Source organism: Botrytis deweyae (assembly GCF_014898535.1).
Source record: "Botrytis deweyae strain B1 chromosome Unknown BDEW_025, whole genome shotgun sequence".
Classification (NCBI taxonomy): domain Eukaryota; kingdom Fungi; phylum Ascomycota; class Leotiomycetes; order Helotiales; family Sclerotiniaceae; genus Botrytis; species Botrytis deweyae.
Window position 1 is genome coordinate 188,143 of NW_024066232.1, and position 14,209 is coordinate 202,351.

At 42.6% G+C, this 14,209-nt stretch overlaps 5 protein-coding genes across 5 annotated transcripts; 3 read left to right on the top strand and 2 right to left on the bottom strand.

The window, feature by feature from the left end:
- Window positions 1–3,357: 3,357 nt before the first annotated feature.
- EAE98_008982 (uncharacterized protein) lies at window positions 3,358–4,236 on the top strand (the record flags this gene model as incomplete). Its single annotated transcript, XM_038956603.1, has 2 exons — window positions 3,358–4,148; window positions 4,212–4,236. 2 exons carry the CDS (start codon window positions 3,358–3,360, stop codon window positions 4,234–4,236), a joined length of 816 nt encoding a protein of 271 aa, XP_038806973.1.
- Window positions 4,237–4,482: 246 nt separating this feature from the next.
- EAE98_008983 (uncharacterized protein) lies at window positions 4,483–5,748 on the bottom strand. Its single transcript, XM_038956604.1, has 2 exons — window positions 5,379–5,748; window positions 4,483–5,221 (listed from the first exon to the last, which is right to left on the bottom strand). Exons 1-2 carry the CDS (start codon window positions 5,410–5,412, stop codon window positions 4,878–4,880), a joined length of 378 nt encoding a protein of 125 aa, XP_038806974.1. The 5' UTR covers window positions 5,413–5,748; the 3' UTR covers window positions 4,483–4,877.
- A 299-nt stretch (window positions 5,749–6,047) lies between these two features.
- EAE98_008984 (uncharacterized protein) lies at window positions 6,048–6,772 on the top strand (the record flags this gene model as incomplete). The annotated part of the gene is made up of 4 exons (XM_038956605.1): window positions 6,048–6,059; window positions 6,128–6,166; window positions 6,249–6,323; window positions 6,407–6,772. 4 exons carry the CDS (start codon window positions 6,048–6,050, stop codon window positions 6,770–6,772), a joined length of 492 nt encoding a protein of 163 aa, XP_038806975.1.
- A 1,762-nt stretch (window positions 6,773–8,534) lies between these two features.
- On the top strand, window positions 8,535–9,467 carry EAE98_008985 (uncharacterized protein; the record flags this gene model as incomplete). Its single annotated transcript, XM_038956606.1, has 1 exon — window positions 8,535–9,467. One exon carries the CDS (start codon window positions 8,535–8,537, stop codon window positions 9,465–9,467), a length of 933 nt encoding a protein of 310 aa, XP_038806976.1.
- Window positions 9,468–12,194: 2,727 nt separating this feature from the next.
- Window positions 12,195–13,608, bottom strand: EAE98_008986 (uncharacterized protein; the record flags this gene model as incomplete). Its single annotated transcript, XM_038956607.1, has 2 exons — window positions 12,195–13,518; window positions 13,568–13,608. 2 exons carry the CDS (start codon window positions 13,606–13,608, stop codon window positions 12,195–12,197), a joined length of 1,365 nt encoding a protein of 454 aa, XP_038806977.1.
- Between the last annotated feature and the right edge of the window lie 601 nt (window positions 13,609–14,209).

Below are 14,209 nucleotides of genomic sequence, written 5' to 3' on the forward strand. Positions count from 1 at the left end.
AGTGGCTCGAGTGGTTGAGTGGGTGAGTGGATAGATGGGTGGATGGGTGGATGGATGAATCGATGAATGAATGAGTGGATGGGTGAATGGTGAGATGGCCCTTGCACTCTCTAACAATAAATGAAGTAATAAGAAGTGTGAATGAAGTGATGGATGGTACCGGTATGTCGTATGTCGTATGTCGAAACAGACAAGCGGTAAAAGAAGTAGGTACGTACGTAGGTAGGTACAGTACAATACAACAAGTATACCTAGGCAGGTCGATAGATAGGTAAAACAAAGCGGCGGGAAAGGGAAAGTCGAATGATTTTGGTTCGTTTCCTTGGCTTTGGGTTCTGTTGTTACAAATGAATTTCCAAATAGAATAAAACACTTGAAGTAAAATAACAGAGAAGAACGTCGAAGAGTGAATGATAAAAAAAGGTATTTTATAAAATCACGTCGTACGTATATGAATGGCGAAGAAATGAGGTTGTAACTTGTTTTCAATATGTTTCGTTGAGTACACTCCGTATCGTATCCGTAGTATTGTATGGGATGGGGAGTATTGTTGGAAATCCGGAGTAAGATATTGTAGTACGGTGTGGTGGTTTGGTTTTGCTGCTTTTTTGCTTGTTTTTTGCTTGCTTGCTTGCTTGCTTGCTTGTTTGGGGGGTTGAAAGCTGGAAGATAGATAGATGTAAATGGTATTTTTCCAATCTGTACGATAAATAAAATCCAAAAGGTGTTTGGTAAAAGTTGAAGAAGTGTTCGTTGGTGGCTTAGAATAATAAGAAATTCAAAGAATCAGTGCTTGTTTGTTTATTACCTAGAGAGAATCGTTAATCAGGGACGGACGGGAAAGCCTATGAGACTTCTAACTTTTCATTCCTGGCTGAGTGGTTGAAGTTGGAAAAGTGTTGTTGCATACCTATTACCTATTACCTACTACGACCTACTACGACCTACTACTTACTCCTCGACTACCTAGGTAGGGAAGTCGGATTACACTGGAAGAGGTCAAAGACCCTCTTTTCTTTTTCCATTTCGATTATCACTCATCGCTCATCACTCCATCCCTCCATCCATCCATGATCCATCACTCATCCATCACTCAACTCTCTCTCACTCACTCCATACAATTCAACCTTCGCTCCAAACAAGCCAATTCGTTCCCAGCGGACCCATAAAAAGAATAATGCTCACCATGTCTCCCAGACTACCACCCGTAATGCCCGTGTATAATTAATTAATTTAAGCGTCGTTTTTTTATGCGACATTACAATCCGAGTGGCAAGGATGACGACGGGGATTAGAGTCTGATTATTGCTTGGGGAATATCTTGGAATGAACAAATAAAGAAACATCATTGGGTATGAAGATAAGTAATCCCGGTTACTGCCCATTGTACTTTCAACCTAAGCTATTCAAGGATAATCTTCTATTCTCGATCCCTTCTTTGATTCCATGGACGACCCATTTTTGACAATGTCCATCTTCGTATGCAAGATGTTGGACCCACGAAATGTATGGGTAATAAGAGGGATGTACTACTTCATCCATGTATCGCATGATGCCAAAAGTAGATCATACATGGAAAAAGGGGAGAGGAAGTAGAGGTGAAGCACATGTGAAATCGACCTCCTAGGTATATAAATGAAGGGAGGAATCCACTAGGTGTGATGTGTTTCTTATGTATGTTGCGGTGTTGAAGCCATTTCCACTTCATCAATATGTCTACATATCATTCACGTACTCGGTCGCTGCTTAATGCGTATACACTTCATACGTACTTGAACCTAGTTCATTTTGAGCTTTGGAGGGGGGTTACTTTTCCACTATTCTAAAACTGACTCATAAAGTTCTCGACCATATGCTAATAGTGTAAGCCAAGGATATTGAAAAGGCTGCCCCAGATTTATATCAAAATTAGAATCATTTCATTAACAACCGTGCGTTGTCTACAAAAGGTCCTTTGGCAATAATCCCATGAATCCCCGAATAGACAAGAAAGAAGGCCGCGTGGATAAACCTACATTCCTATCATATCGTAGAAACTTCTCAAATAGATATCCGATACGACCACACACTCTTTGCTTACTTTGCGTCCTCGTTTTTCTTGATATTGGCTCGTCCAGGCTTGACGATTTAATTAAGACCAGGGCAAAGAGGCGTGGATGCTCCCGAAAGGTCCAGTCAAACGGCTGTATCTGAGACTATCTTGGGCAACCACCCTTGTTTGATTTTATTAGATGTGTATCGAACATCAACCTCTTCGGGAGGCTGCGCATTTTTGGTCCCATGGGGAATCGTTCGTAATGCCTTCCTGCATCGTGCTTGATACTGTACACCATGTACCGGCAGATATGCACAAGGCTTGTGACAGTGACATTTGCGTAGCCTTAAACACACAACAAAACGAAACGAAACAAAAGAGCAATAGAAAGAGAAAACATTCGAGACTTTTGTAAACATACAACATACACAGATAAGGGTTTCGAGGCTATAGATATGAAACGGGAGTAATTGATCCATGAGACAATGCCGTGAGAATACCCCCACTCGTCTTTTTGATGAGGGGGGAAAGCTTAAGTGCTTATCTATTCAATATTGACCAAGCGCCGATGATGATAAAGAGCAAACTAATCTATAGCTTTTATCCATGTAATACTCGGTGTGAAGAAATGATGCGCCTCTTCATGACAGGACAATGTCACTGCGAACCCAACGAATCGGGATATTTTGTCTAGCCTTGCAGGACGATTCTACAACATCTGCAGGACAAACAGTTGTGGACTTCCCGATGAATTTCGGGTTCCTGTACAAAGAAGATTCTTGTCAGCACTTTGTATGATGAAGATGAAGAGATGACGGGATGAAGGGATGAAGGAATACAACATAATTGATAAGTTTCAATATGCTATGAATGACTGACGGGAATTTATTTCTATTGAGAAGTCTCTCTGGGTCTAGAAACTATGAAGACGCGGCGGATGCGGCCGCTCTGCTAGACTGCGAGTGAAATGCTCAACTCTAGACTTTTGATTGGTTCATTAAAATCTTCCGACCTCCGATGCTCTCCAAACGCTGCCCAAAATTTACCCAAGGCTGGATAATGCTTCAATTTGAGTTCTCTCAAGATGTCGAGGTGATATTTCCAGAGTCTTCTCTCGAAAGGTAAACAAATAATATCTTCACTCTTTATTACATGGTTTGTTTTCATTCCATTAGCGAACCTGACACATTCATCCCTTGACTATATCTCCAAGCTACCATACTTTTTCTCATCTTGCGAGCTTGGAACGTTCACCACCTCAATCGTCATACTCAAAGATATAACACAGCACGACTTCAAACCCCAATACCGGCAAGGACAAAATGGCACGAACCAAGGGCGCAGCTCGCAGAGGCGAAGCGGGGCATGATTTTCGAGAGAATCAAAAGCGCAAACGCGAACTAGCAGAGGGTGCCTCAAGAGACAAAGGAAATTTCCCCTCCATCTTTCAGGAACAAGATCGGCCCTCGAAAAAAGCAAGAGCAACTCCAACCGTTGCCAAGTTATCTTCTCATCAATCTCCTTCTGTTGCTCCCGACGCTCAAGATCGAGTACAGAATGACGCTTCCTCCTCCGCCCCAGTCACCTCAGCACCCTCCAAACTCGGAGGGCAGCGTCAAATCCCTGCCCCTCATGATCTAACTCACACCCACCGAACAACCGAATTGTCCATCCTTTCCTCCTCGCAGATCCAAAAGAAAGCCTCGCGTATCCTCTCGATCCTCAGTACCTTTTCCTTCTCGGATCCAGCACCCCACGTCGTGCTTTTATCTGCCAAAGCACCTGTCGCGGGCAAACTCATTACTATTGCAGAGATAGCTAAGCGGGAACTGGCGAAGACTGGCGCGAAGTGGTTTCAATATAATGTTGTTGGAGAGTTAACTGCTACCATCCCAAGTAATACTGCAGAAGCTGAGAAGACTGCAGACGAGAAAGATGGAGATACAGAGATGAAGGACGGGGGAGACGAAGAGGAGGAGGAAGCTTTCGAGACCATGAAAACTCCCTTCGAGAGAGCACTCGAAGCAGAAAATAGACCTAAGATTCGAGCTGTGCCTACGTTTACTCTCTATCTGTCTCGAGTTAGAATCGAAAGCTTGAAGAAGATGTATGGGTATGTATAACGGCTTCATCTGACCCGCATTCGCAATGTATGGTAACTAATCTAAATTTTTAGAGAGCAAACTAATGCCTTAACTTGATCGAGCTATCGCATAGCTAGAAGAGAGAGCGAGAGCGTATTATACTACGAACGAATGGATGGAACGTAATTGAAAAGGGACTTGGCGTTTAATGGACCCGGGAAGAAATATTTATAGATGGAGATACCCCAATACTTGCTTTCAAGGGTAGCAAGATGGTAGTAATATCAGCGGGACTGCATACAAATCAGTGCACACTCAGCGATGCACCAATACATGAGATAGAAGCTTTAGCCCACCGTGCTAATTCAAACCCAAAAATATAAATACATATATATGACATGACAGCTACGACCAGCTACGACTAGTCATCACTATTTAGTGATGTAATTACTTCCAGCTTTCCCAATCTAAATAAGCTCGCTCTCAGTTCAATAACTAACTACATGTTCCTGCGAAAGTCCAATATACTTGCATGCAGTTGATATACTGCTGGTCTGGCAGTGATAATCATATATCAACTCCCAACTGCGACGCTCTCCTTCATCAGTAATGCGTCATCGACTCTCATCCCATCGTCCCCCCCGTATTCTCGCTTGCTCAACTCCCTCACTATCTATCCCCTTTCCAACCACAACTATAAGCTTCTCCCCTTCTCATAATTCTCACTTCCCCTCCATCTTTCTCTGCTCTCCTCCTATTCAATCCCTTCCATAGACAATTCTCAAAATAAAGTTCACCACCACTGCCACCAACAAGACCAAAGCCAACACAGTCGGACCAACCCGATCATCAAATCCTCCTTGTCCTCTCAACCTGATACTCTTCGCACGCCAATGGTACGTGTACAACGCATACCCCATTGTCAACATGGAGATGACTGTGAAGATGGAAGCGGAGATGAAGGCGGGACGATCGCCAAAATTCAACATGCCGATTGCGAGAGCGCCGAGGATGACGGTGAAGTTGAGCCAGGAGAGAAAGGTGCGCTCGTTGGCGAAGAAGACTTTGGGTTCGACGCGCGTGGGGAGGGCGATGCGTTTTCCTGTGAGGGGGGAGAGGTTAGTTTGAGGAGGCTGGGTGAGAGTTGAAGAGTGGAATTGGAGTTGGGGATAGATGGAAAAAAGTTGGAGCTTGCGGGAGCTTGAAGCGTATGCATTGTGCGGAACTTCCTTGGAGAGATGGGAATTGAAAGGACTAACCAGGCGCAGTTTGAAGGAGTGGTTGACTCGACATCTTGAGTAGAATGAGATTTTGCTTGCGGATTGTGTGTATGAGGTATGACGATAAGGATCAAAAGTTTAAGACACCCGATTACTTGTTTCGACTGAAAACCGTATTACAAGATGGTACAAGTAACGTCGCTTTACAAAGTCGTCTTCTTGGTGGCAGTGATTCGTACTTGATCTTGTAGACTCCGTGAGCGAAAACTCTTTCACTGATTCGGAAGTTGTGAAATTATGAAGAAAGCTGGAAGGTGCATTGGAAGATCATTCAGAAAGTTACCTAACCTTCACATTTACTTTCTTCTGGGCTGAATTCATAAATGAGATGAGATGGGCCCCACTCTCTAACACGTTTCTACCGATGTGATCTTATTGGTCAATGCTTGGAGCTTTCTAGGACTATCACACTTGACCAATCAACAGTGATGCAACACGTTCACTGGAAACCGGATAGCTAGCTCCTTGTTTGTGTTGTGTTGCCCTGGCGTGCCTGGTAGGGGAATCAAAGCTTAAGCCTCGCAATCATAAGAAAACAAAGGGAAAGAAAGATTCAACAACATCATTGACTTTGGAGATTCTTAACGCAAGACCATTTGAGTAATATACTATTATACTATTACATCATATACAAAAGACACCGCAGATATGGCCACTCCTGTAAGTTTCTATGCGAGATTGAATTGGGAGGGGAGGTGAAAGAAGATGTAACTGATTGTATCATCTAGCCAATTTCATACACAAGATTGAGACAAATCGCAAGTGATGTGAGTTTGTCAAATACCTACCTACATACACTGTGTTGGTGATGTTTGTTTACTGGGTGGCATACTGAGAATGATAACATAGGCCTGTCAAAATGCACTTGGAAGTGCAGAGTTCTATGAACACAGCAAGACCGAATCTTGGAATACTACAATCATTGTATGTATACAACCCTTCCTCCTACAAAGACAACAAAGCCGCGATAGCACAATAGGTATCTATCTAACCACTTCTTCCCACAGAACTCGATTCTTAAATCTCTCATCTCCGAATCTACACCCTCAACTGGCGGTTCCCCATCTTTCAAATACGCAGTCAATTCCACCATCATTCAACATCTAGTACCTACCTCCTCACTCAACAAATCCAAAGCATCACCCCCAACAACCACAGAAGACACCACAGACGATGCGAAAGTAACAACAAGTGATGCACAAGGAGATGCAAAGAGTACAGATGGTAAACCTCACGTAGGAAGGAGGGGAATGCACAGTGCGACGGGAGCTTATTGGAACGAGAAGACGGATGGCATGTGGAGTTTTAAGTATGAGGGTGGTGAGAATAAGGGTCTGGATGTGGTTATCAGTGTTATTTGGATTGCGTTGTAGGTTAAGAGGTTATGAGACGGGGCGGAGATGGAGATGGAGATTAGATGATAGAAGGGATTGATCAACACGATTGAGTCGTTTGGTGGACATAATGGTCAAGGACGATATATCGAAAGTAGATGATAGAGGAATGGTTGCAGACTTTGTGTGGGGAAGAATGGGGGATATACATTGAGAGCTTGGGGTATGGGGTATATGATTTGCACTCTTTGCGCCCCAGTCGCAGTCGAGGTGACGGGATTCGATCGACCGTCTGTTGTCAGTGGAAGAAATCCTGGCAGGAGACAAGTTTGATTGACATGATGTAAATTCGATGATCTTTGGCGGCTTATGCGATCCAATTGTACCATTTCATTCATTTCACTTCTTCTTTTTAGCATTTGATTATGTTATGTCGAGGTGGTATTGGATGTGAGTATCGAATCGGCTGGTAAATTGCCTGATGTACTCTTACTCATCACCATGTATGATCTGATTGTGTAGATTGGTCTACATGACAACAAGATAAGAAAGTAGATCTTTTGGCACTGCTCTCAGTTGTGGTGGTGTGATCTTTAATCCTGTTTCCAAAGTAACTTTGGGCGGCAGACTGGAAGCACCCGCACCTTCAATATGTACGATACTATCCCGAAAGAATGGTATCATATCATTAGCTCGGGAAAGAGTCGGTGAGTCCTCTTTACCTTACATTATCGGAGTTGCATTACATTGCCTTACATGATCTACTTCTATTTACCCGGACAGTATATAGAATTTTGTTGCCTCATCGCCAGCAGATAACATACCAAAATAGACGCCAATTTGACATCATTGTTTCAAGGTTCTTCTTGACCCCTTACGCAACTCTTCTAATCAGAATCGAAACACTGAGATTACCTAATCATCGAGTCATGTGCTTCCGAGTCACGGATCCCCTTCAAAAATCCCACGATTCCCCTTTCAAAGCCTCGGATCAATTACGCTATCGAGGTTTCAATCCGCTTTTAGTGAGATCAATAGTGGGTCGGCTTGGGTGAAGAAAAGGTTGGAAGGCAAATGGGAGCTCCGATTTTCACCGCAAGAAGGGTCCTTAGTGGTCAATCAGATGTTGGGTCCTGGTTAGATTCATAGGAAAAGGGTTCCGGGCTAAAATGGTGCGTGGGAGACTCCGGGGTGGGCGGATACTAAATAGTTAGGTCATGTCTGGTTTTTGGAGGTGGTTTTTTTGATACCTCAAACTTTATTGTATACATACCATTAAACCATTGACGATAAGACGACTAGACGATTGAACGACGAAACGAAGAAACGGATTTCAAGCGAGGAATTTTATATGCGAAAGGAGGATATACTTGTTGTATAGGTTGGACCACTCGACGAATCGTACCACGAACGACTGTATATTCAAGAAAGAGTTTACTTTGTGGAAATTACTACGAGTTTAGAGTTTCAATATAAAATAGGAATTACGAGAGTTGAGTATCACGAGATATATACATATACGAAAGAGGAATCGATGATATTGTCGCCCCTGGAGTGATATTTAATAGGAAGAGTGAGTCAATCTTTGGACAAACCGGATTCTTTACTGACTCAAATACTAGACAACACCGCTTTGTGAATCATCGATCCTCTTCAATCAAGTTATATAGACATCTTGACAAGATTGGAAACCTCATCAAACAAATCTGTGTAGCAAAAAACCACACATCATTTCTGGATCAAACTAGCCATCAAATTCATCACATCATATTACCCCATCTTTCCCACAAGAAAATTCACCATGTCTCCCCACACGTCTCCAAGGGGAACCACAAGCTCGGACCCTGATCCCTCTGAAACGGGTCTCGAATCCATGTTGAGAGATCTCATGACCTCTTCTCCATTTACTACGGCTACTTCTTCATCTGTTCCCGGTCCAGGGTTAGATTCCCCGGCTTCACAGACTGCAGATCTGGAAAGTCTTCCTAACACCGATACTGAGAATTCTTCTGGAGCATCTTCAGATTTTGAGGATGGAGATATGGATGGAGATATAGAGGAAGAAAGTGACTGGAAATTTGAAGTCACCCCCGAGATGACTCGCCGATTATCCATCGTTCCCAGTCCAGAAATCACAAGAAGATTAAGTCTCGTACCCATGTCTATGCCTTCACATCTTCTCCAAGCATCTCAATCTCTCTCTCAAGCTCTGGAAATGCAGGAACAAGACGAAGAAGCCGTCGACGAAGAAGACGAGAAAATTACTCTGCCCACCCTACCAAACGAACTCAAGCTGGAAATCTTTTCCCATCTAGACCCCATCGATGCCACATGTCTCGCTCTCACTTCCCGCCATACATATCTCATTTACCGCGCCATCCACGGCACCGCGCTTCCTCTCAACACCCGCCGCGTCGGACCAAATAACCTCGAATACGCATTCACGAAATCCACCGAGAATATGTGTACGCATTGCGGCAAAGGTCGTTGCGAACTCTGGATGCACATTCGAGAGTTTATGGAGACGGGCCCCTTGCAGAGAGAGTATTGTGGGATGAAGGGAAATTTCGGAGGAAAGGGTAGAGAGGGTGTAGATGGTTGTTGGAGGGGTAAACCAAGTAAACCGCGGCGATGCGGAAAACATCCTGAGCGCACGACGACCGTGAGGGTGGAGGATGGGGGTGAGAATTTGGAGAAAATTATTAGGGAGGCGAGGGCGGCGGTGGGGGTTTAGTCACAGTCAATCATTCGCGCTGCATCTTCGCTGCGGATGGGGTTGCGAGTTTGAGTCGGCTAGCAGGGCAAACAGCGGCATTCCGTGCAGAGTATAAAGTATTCTCCAGAATAAACGAAAGAGAAATGGGGAACTGGGAAATAGAGCGCAGAAGGAAGTCCATATTTAAGCGTTGGGAGACAGAGATAGATGAGTACATATCCTCGATCGATATCTAGATTTTACACGCGATACCCGATGTATTGACGATTATTGCATGCTTTGTTTGCTTTGGTTGTTTTGGCTGCTTTGTTTGCATAGGTAGGTAGATATGGGTAGCAAGAATTGCGCGTTGGTGGATGGGTGGGCGGCTTGCGGGGTTCTTTCTGCTCTTTTTGCTTTTGGATGAATTGGTTGATTGGTTGGTTAGTTACATATGGATGGGTATGATGAATGAATGGATGAACGGAGGAATGAACAGATGCATATTGTGTAAATAGATTGATTGCTATGCTAGATCGTAGATACCATGTATGCATGACTTTTCCTCGAGGGGGTTTGAGGGGTATGAGGTTGTTTGTTGTTTTGTGTGTTTTTTGTGTGTTTTGTGTGTTTTGTGTGTTTTGTGTGTTTTGTGTGTTTTGTGTGTTTTGTGTGTTTTGTGTGTTTTGTGTGTTTTGTGTGTTTTGTGTGTTTTGTGTGTTTTGTGTGTTTTGTGTGTTTTGTGTGCTTTGTTTGATGTGATGTGATGTGATGTGATGTGATGTGGTGAGATTTTTTTGGTGGGAGGGTTTTGGGGTTGAGGCGTAGGAGGGTGGGATAGAGATTTGTATTTTTATGTGTGATGTGATGTGATGTAAGATCTAGGAAATTCTTACTATTTGAGAGAAGGAGAGAAAGAGAGAGGAGAAAGTTAAAAGAGGAGTGTAAATGGATAGGTGGTAGTAGGTGCTAGTACCGCTGGAGTAGCTAGCTAGCTTGATTCATTGTATATCATATAATGATATAATGATATAAGGAATGAGTGAAGATGGAAATGGTGGTTGGATTGAGGGATTGAGAGAAATCAAATATTATTTATTTATTTAAATGAATATTATAATATAATATCACTACATAGTATATAATTATTATACAAATAGACAAATAGACAGATAGATAAATAGATAAATAGATAAACAGATACCTATATAAATAAAGATAAACAACTTCAATTCAATAGCCACTACAGGTGTACCAAGCGAATACGAAAGAGACTAGCTCTTTCAGTAGGTCTTGTTGAATATTTACGGCCTACTATTTTCTATACAAGCTTGGAATAGCTAGCTCGTAGATAGAATACAATATTGATATTTAGGATCTGTGGATTGTAGGTGCTATGTTATTCGTATTCTTCTTGAACTAATGGTGGGTAGGTGGGTAGGTAGGTGGGTGGTGGATTTTATAATGTGGATGACTAGTATATAATGGATGGTATGTATACTTGTTGGTTTGGTTTGGTGTTTAATGGGATTTGGATGGAGGTGGGAATGTGAATGGAGATTTGAATGGAAAAGTTGGATGGAGATTTGGAGATACAGGGAAAGGGGAGGAAGAGAAGGAAGTAAGTAGGTTAGTTGAGTTGGTTAATCAGATTAGTTGATTGCTGTGAAGTTGGTGTTAATTTTGTGCTTATATGTAGATACATGTAGCCATATATAGGCATGTATACCTAGATAGATAGATGCTGGTGAGACGTCATCACCAAATCTACCCACGTGTTTAATTTTCTTTTTGTACAGGTATGGGTTTGGTTTGAGTGATCGGATTGGTTTGGTTTGAGGTATGGGTGCGGCGCGTATGTGTAGGTGCAGGTATGTAAATATATAGATACTTGATGGTAGATAACTAGTAACTGATAGAATAGAAGCCATTAGAGACGTGGTTGCTACGTAGTTTTTGTGAAGGTTTCAGGTTGGTAGAGCGATGAGATGAGATTTTGAGATTTTGAGAAGTTGATAGATGATGTAGTGTAGTTTAGTTCTTCTTGGTGAATTTGGTTGGTGTTTGCATGGGGGCTAGGAATTCGAAGCGAACTTCAGCTTTTTAAGTTGAGAGGTATAGTATGGATACATTGCTGTTGTTCACTACTCAGAAAATTTGCACCACTAATTTGCAACAGAAATGAGATAGTTGGTTGAAGCATTTAGAAATGGTTTGATGACGGAGATAAGTTGATGAGGAACTCGGGGAAGCTGGTAGGGGTGAGTGGGGAAGAGGGATGTAGATACTAGATGTTGAAGAACAGAAAGACCAAGGGAGAGAAAGTAAGCGATATCCGAAGGAGAGGGGGAGAGGAAAAAGAATATAGTGTACGCTAGGTAGTAGAATGTATTCTCGTTGTGTCATTTTGGATGAACAAAATAAGCGAGTCTGGATTGAGAAATTTGAAGAAACACAAATCCTCCATCGATCACTGGAATGATGTCGTAAAAAGAGAAATGTGTGTTTCTCGGTTAGTGAATTTGTAGAAATACTAGTGGAGAAAGAGGCGTTATGTCTGGAGAAACCGTGATAGCACTCTGCAAAATGAGAATGACATGCATGGGAATAAAGTAGAAATTAGATTACTTCAATATTGATGCACACGAAATATACATTAACCATAATCCCAGGACGCGCGCTCAAAAATAGATTATACCGTACCAAACCATATCTCAAACTCGTAGAATCATATCTTCAAACTTAACGTTATATCCTAAAAAAAGCCTAAACAAGAACAAGATCTTGCAGCTCGGATTCGTCTTCTGGCCATCTTTGGCCTTCCATAACCCCATGAATGTACGAACAAGGACCAACAAATGAGTAGTTCTCGCCATTGGGTCGCAAGACGACTGGTACATCTAGTCCTTTCAGTAGAAAAACCTCGTCTCCTTCTCGTGCTGTGTAGGCAGACAAACCGCAGCAATTTTCAGTGATAAGGAGAGAGTGATTCTGTAGATCAATGAATCTTAATTTGAGTCTTATTATTGTTAATATGATGCTATCATAAGCGCGAGACATAGAGTATTTGAAATCGAGATCAGAACGGTAATCCAAGTCTGGACTCCAATTGTCAATCAAGGAGCTGCACAAGGAAGCGCGATTGTCAGTCAAGAAGGTGCTCAAAAAATCGCTCATCTCATTAAGAGCCTTCATATACGGTTCATCTCCACCTACTGCCTTCAGAAAAAGCTCATAAGCTTTTTTAGCCTGCGCTGAATCTAACAGCTGACAATCTGGATAAAGCATCAAATCATATAGAAGCCCGTATATCACCCTGAACACTGGGTGTTTATAATCATGATTAGAACTAGAGGCATATATTGTAGATCTCAATGCGTCCAGAGATTCCCTGATTGTAGAGTACAAAGATGAATCGTTGACGGAACAACACCAAGCTCTAAAGACCGTCCAAATCTCGGGGTATTGAATGTCAGATAAATGACCAGGAATATCGCAAACAAGCACACGCAAGATAAGACCCAGACTCAGACCTCGTAGGTGGAGTTCTCCGATTATTTTTCCATAAGACTCATCTAGCAAAGAGCCATTTGAAGCACGATTGTGCTTACAAGATTTCCCCCGAAAATTGCCAGCCTCAGTTTTATGAATGGCCAGTCTATAGTCAAGCGCCGACTGTCGGTTTCCCCAATTCGGTACCCAAGACGGCAGACGTGCATCTCTACCTGGCAGACGGGCAGCTAGAAGAATGATGCTAAGATTTTTCTTTGAGTTAAACCAGCATCTAGTCAGTTCCTCGCATAGCATCTCGAAAGGTTGATCGTAATTGATTTGGGGGAGATCCAGAATCCAAAATTGAAGTAATGGGTATATGGAAAATATTTTGTCATGAGGGATTGTTGCATCATGCTCTAATATCGATGATAAGAGACTCATTTCCGTATTGAATGATCCCGGCGAAGAATGTTGTAGTTCGGTCGATTGGACAGTAGTTGAATCGGATGACTTCTTTTGTGACAATCGGAAACATCTCATTCGTAATTCTTCCCGAACATTAACAGCCGGGAAATAACCACTGTTTATGCCAGGTCTTCCAAGTATAGGTAGAGATTCAATAGCATCTGCACCAAGAAACAAACTTTGCCGCCGAATAGAGGATGATCCCCATTTGACAATGCATTTCCTGGAAAAGACCACTTCTTGAATAGTCCAACAGCGAAAAAACCATGGATTATTCTGCAATTCGATAAAACTCCGACTGAGTTTCGTTTTTTCTATTCAACGATTATTTAAAATTCTTCAAGTACATGAGATTGGAATGACTATCACCTCGTAGTTGATCGCTGAGTCTCCATAGAATAGACTCCATCACTTTATCCACTAAAAAAACTGGTATTATCCCAGGAAACAGTTCCACCAACATTGCAGCTGCCTTTAGTATCATCAAAGTTCCCCTCGTCGAGACCGAGCATCGCCCAAGCCAAACTATGACACAACTAGCTATGCGATAAACTTCACCCATGAGTTGTATTTGTGAAACACGCTCTTCTTCCGATGGTTTACTTTTCTCCTGGTCGATGCAAATAGAATCAACCCACAGAGCTCGACTCCGAAACCGACGACGTAGGCGGACAAGGGCACTGTGACAATTTTCTGTCACAAGAAGAGCCCTACCATCGCATTCGATGGGTATGGAACCATTTTTCGAGCCCCAAACGTACGAGAGAGCTTCATAAGGTCACGGAATTTCATGGTCGTGAGATTCATAGTCATCGATATTG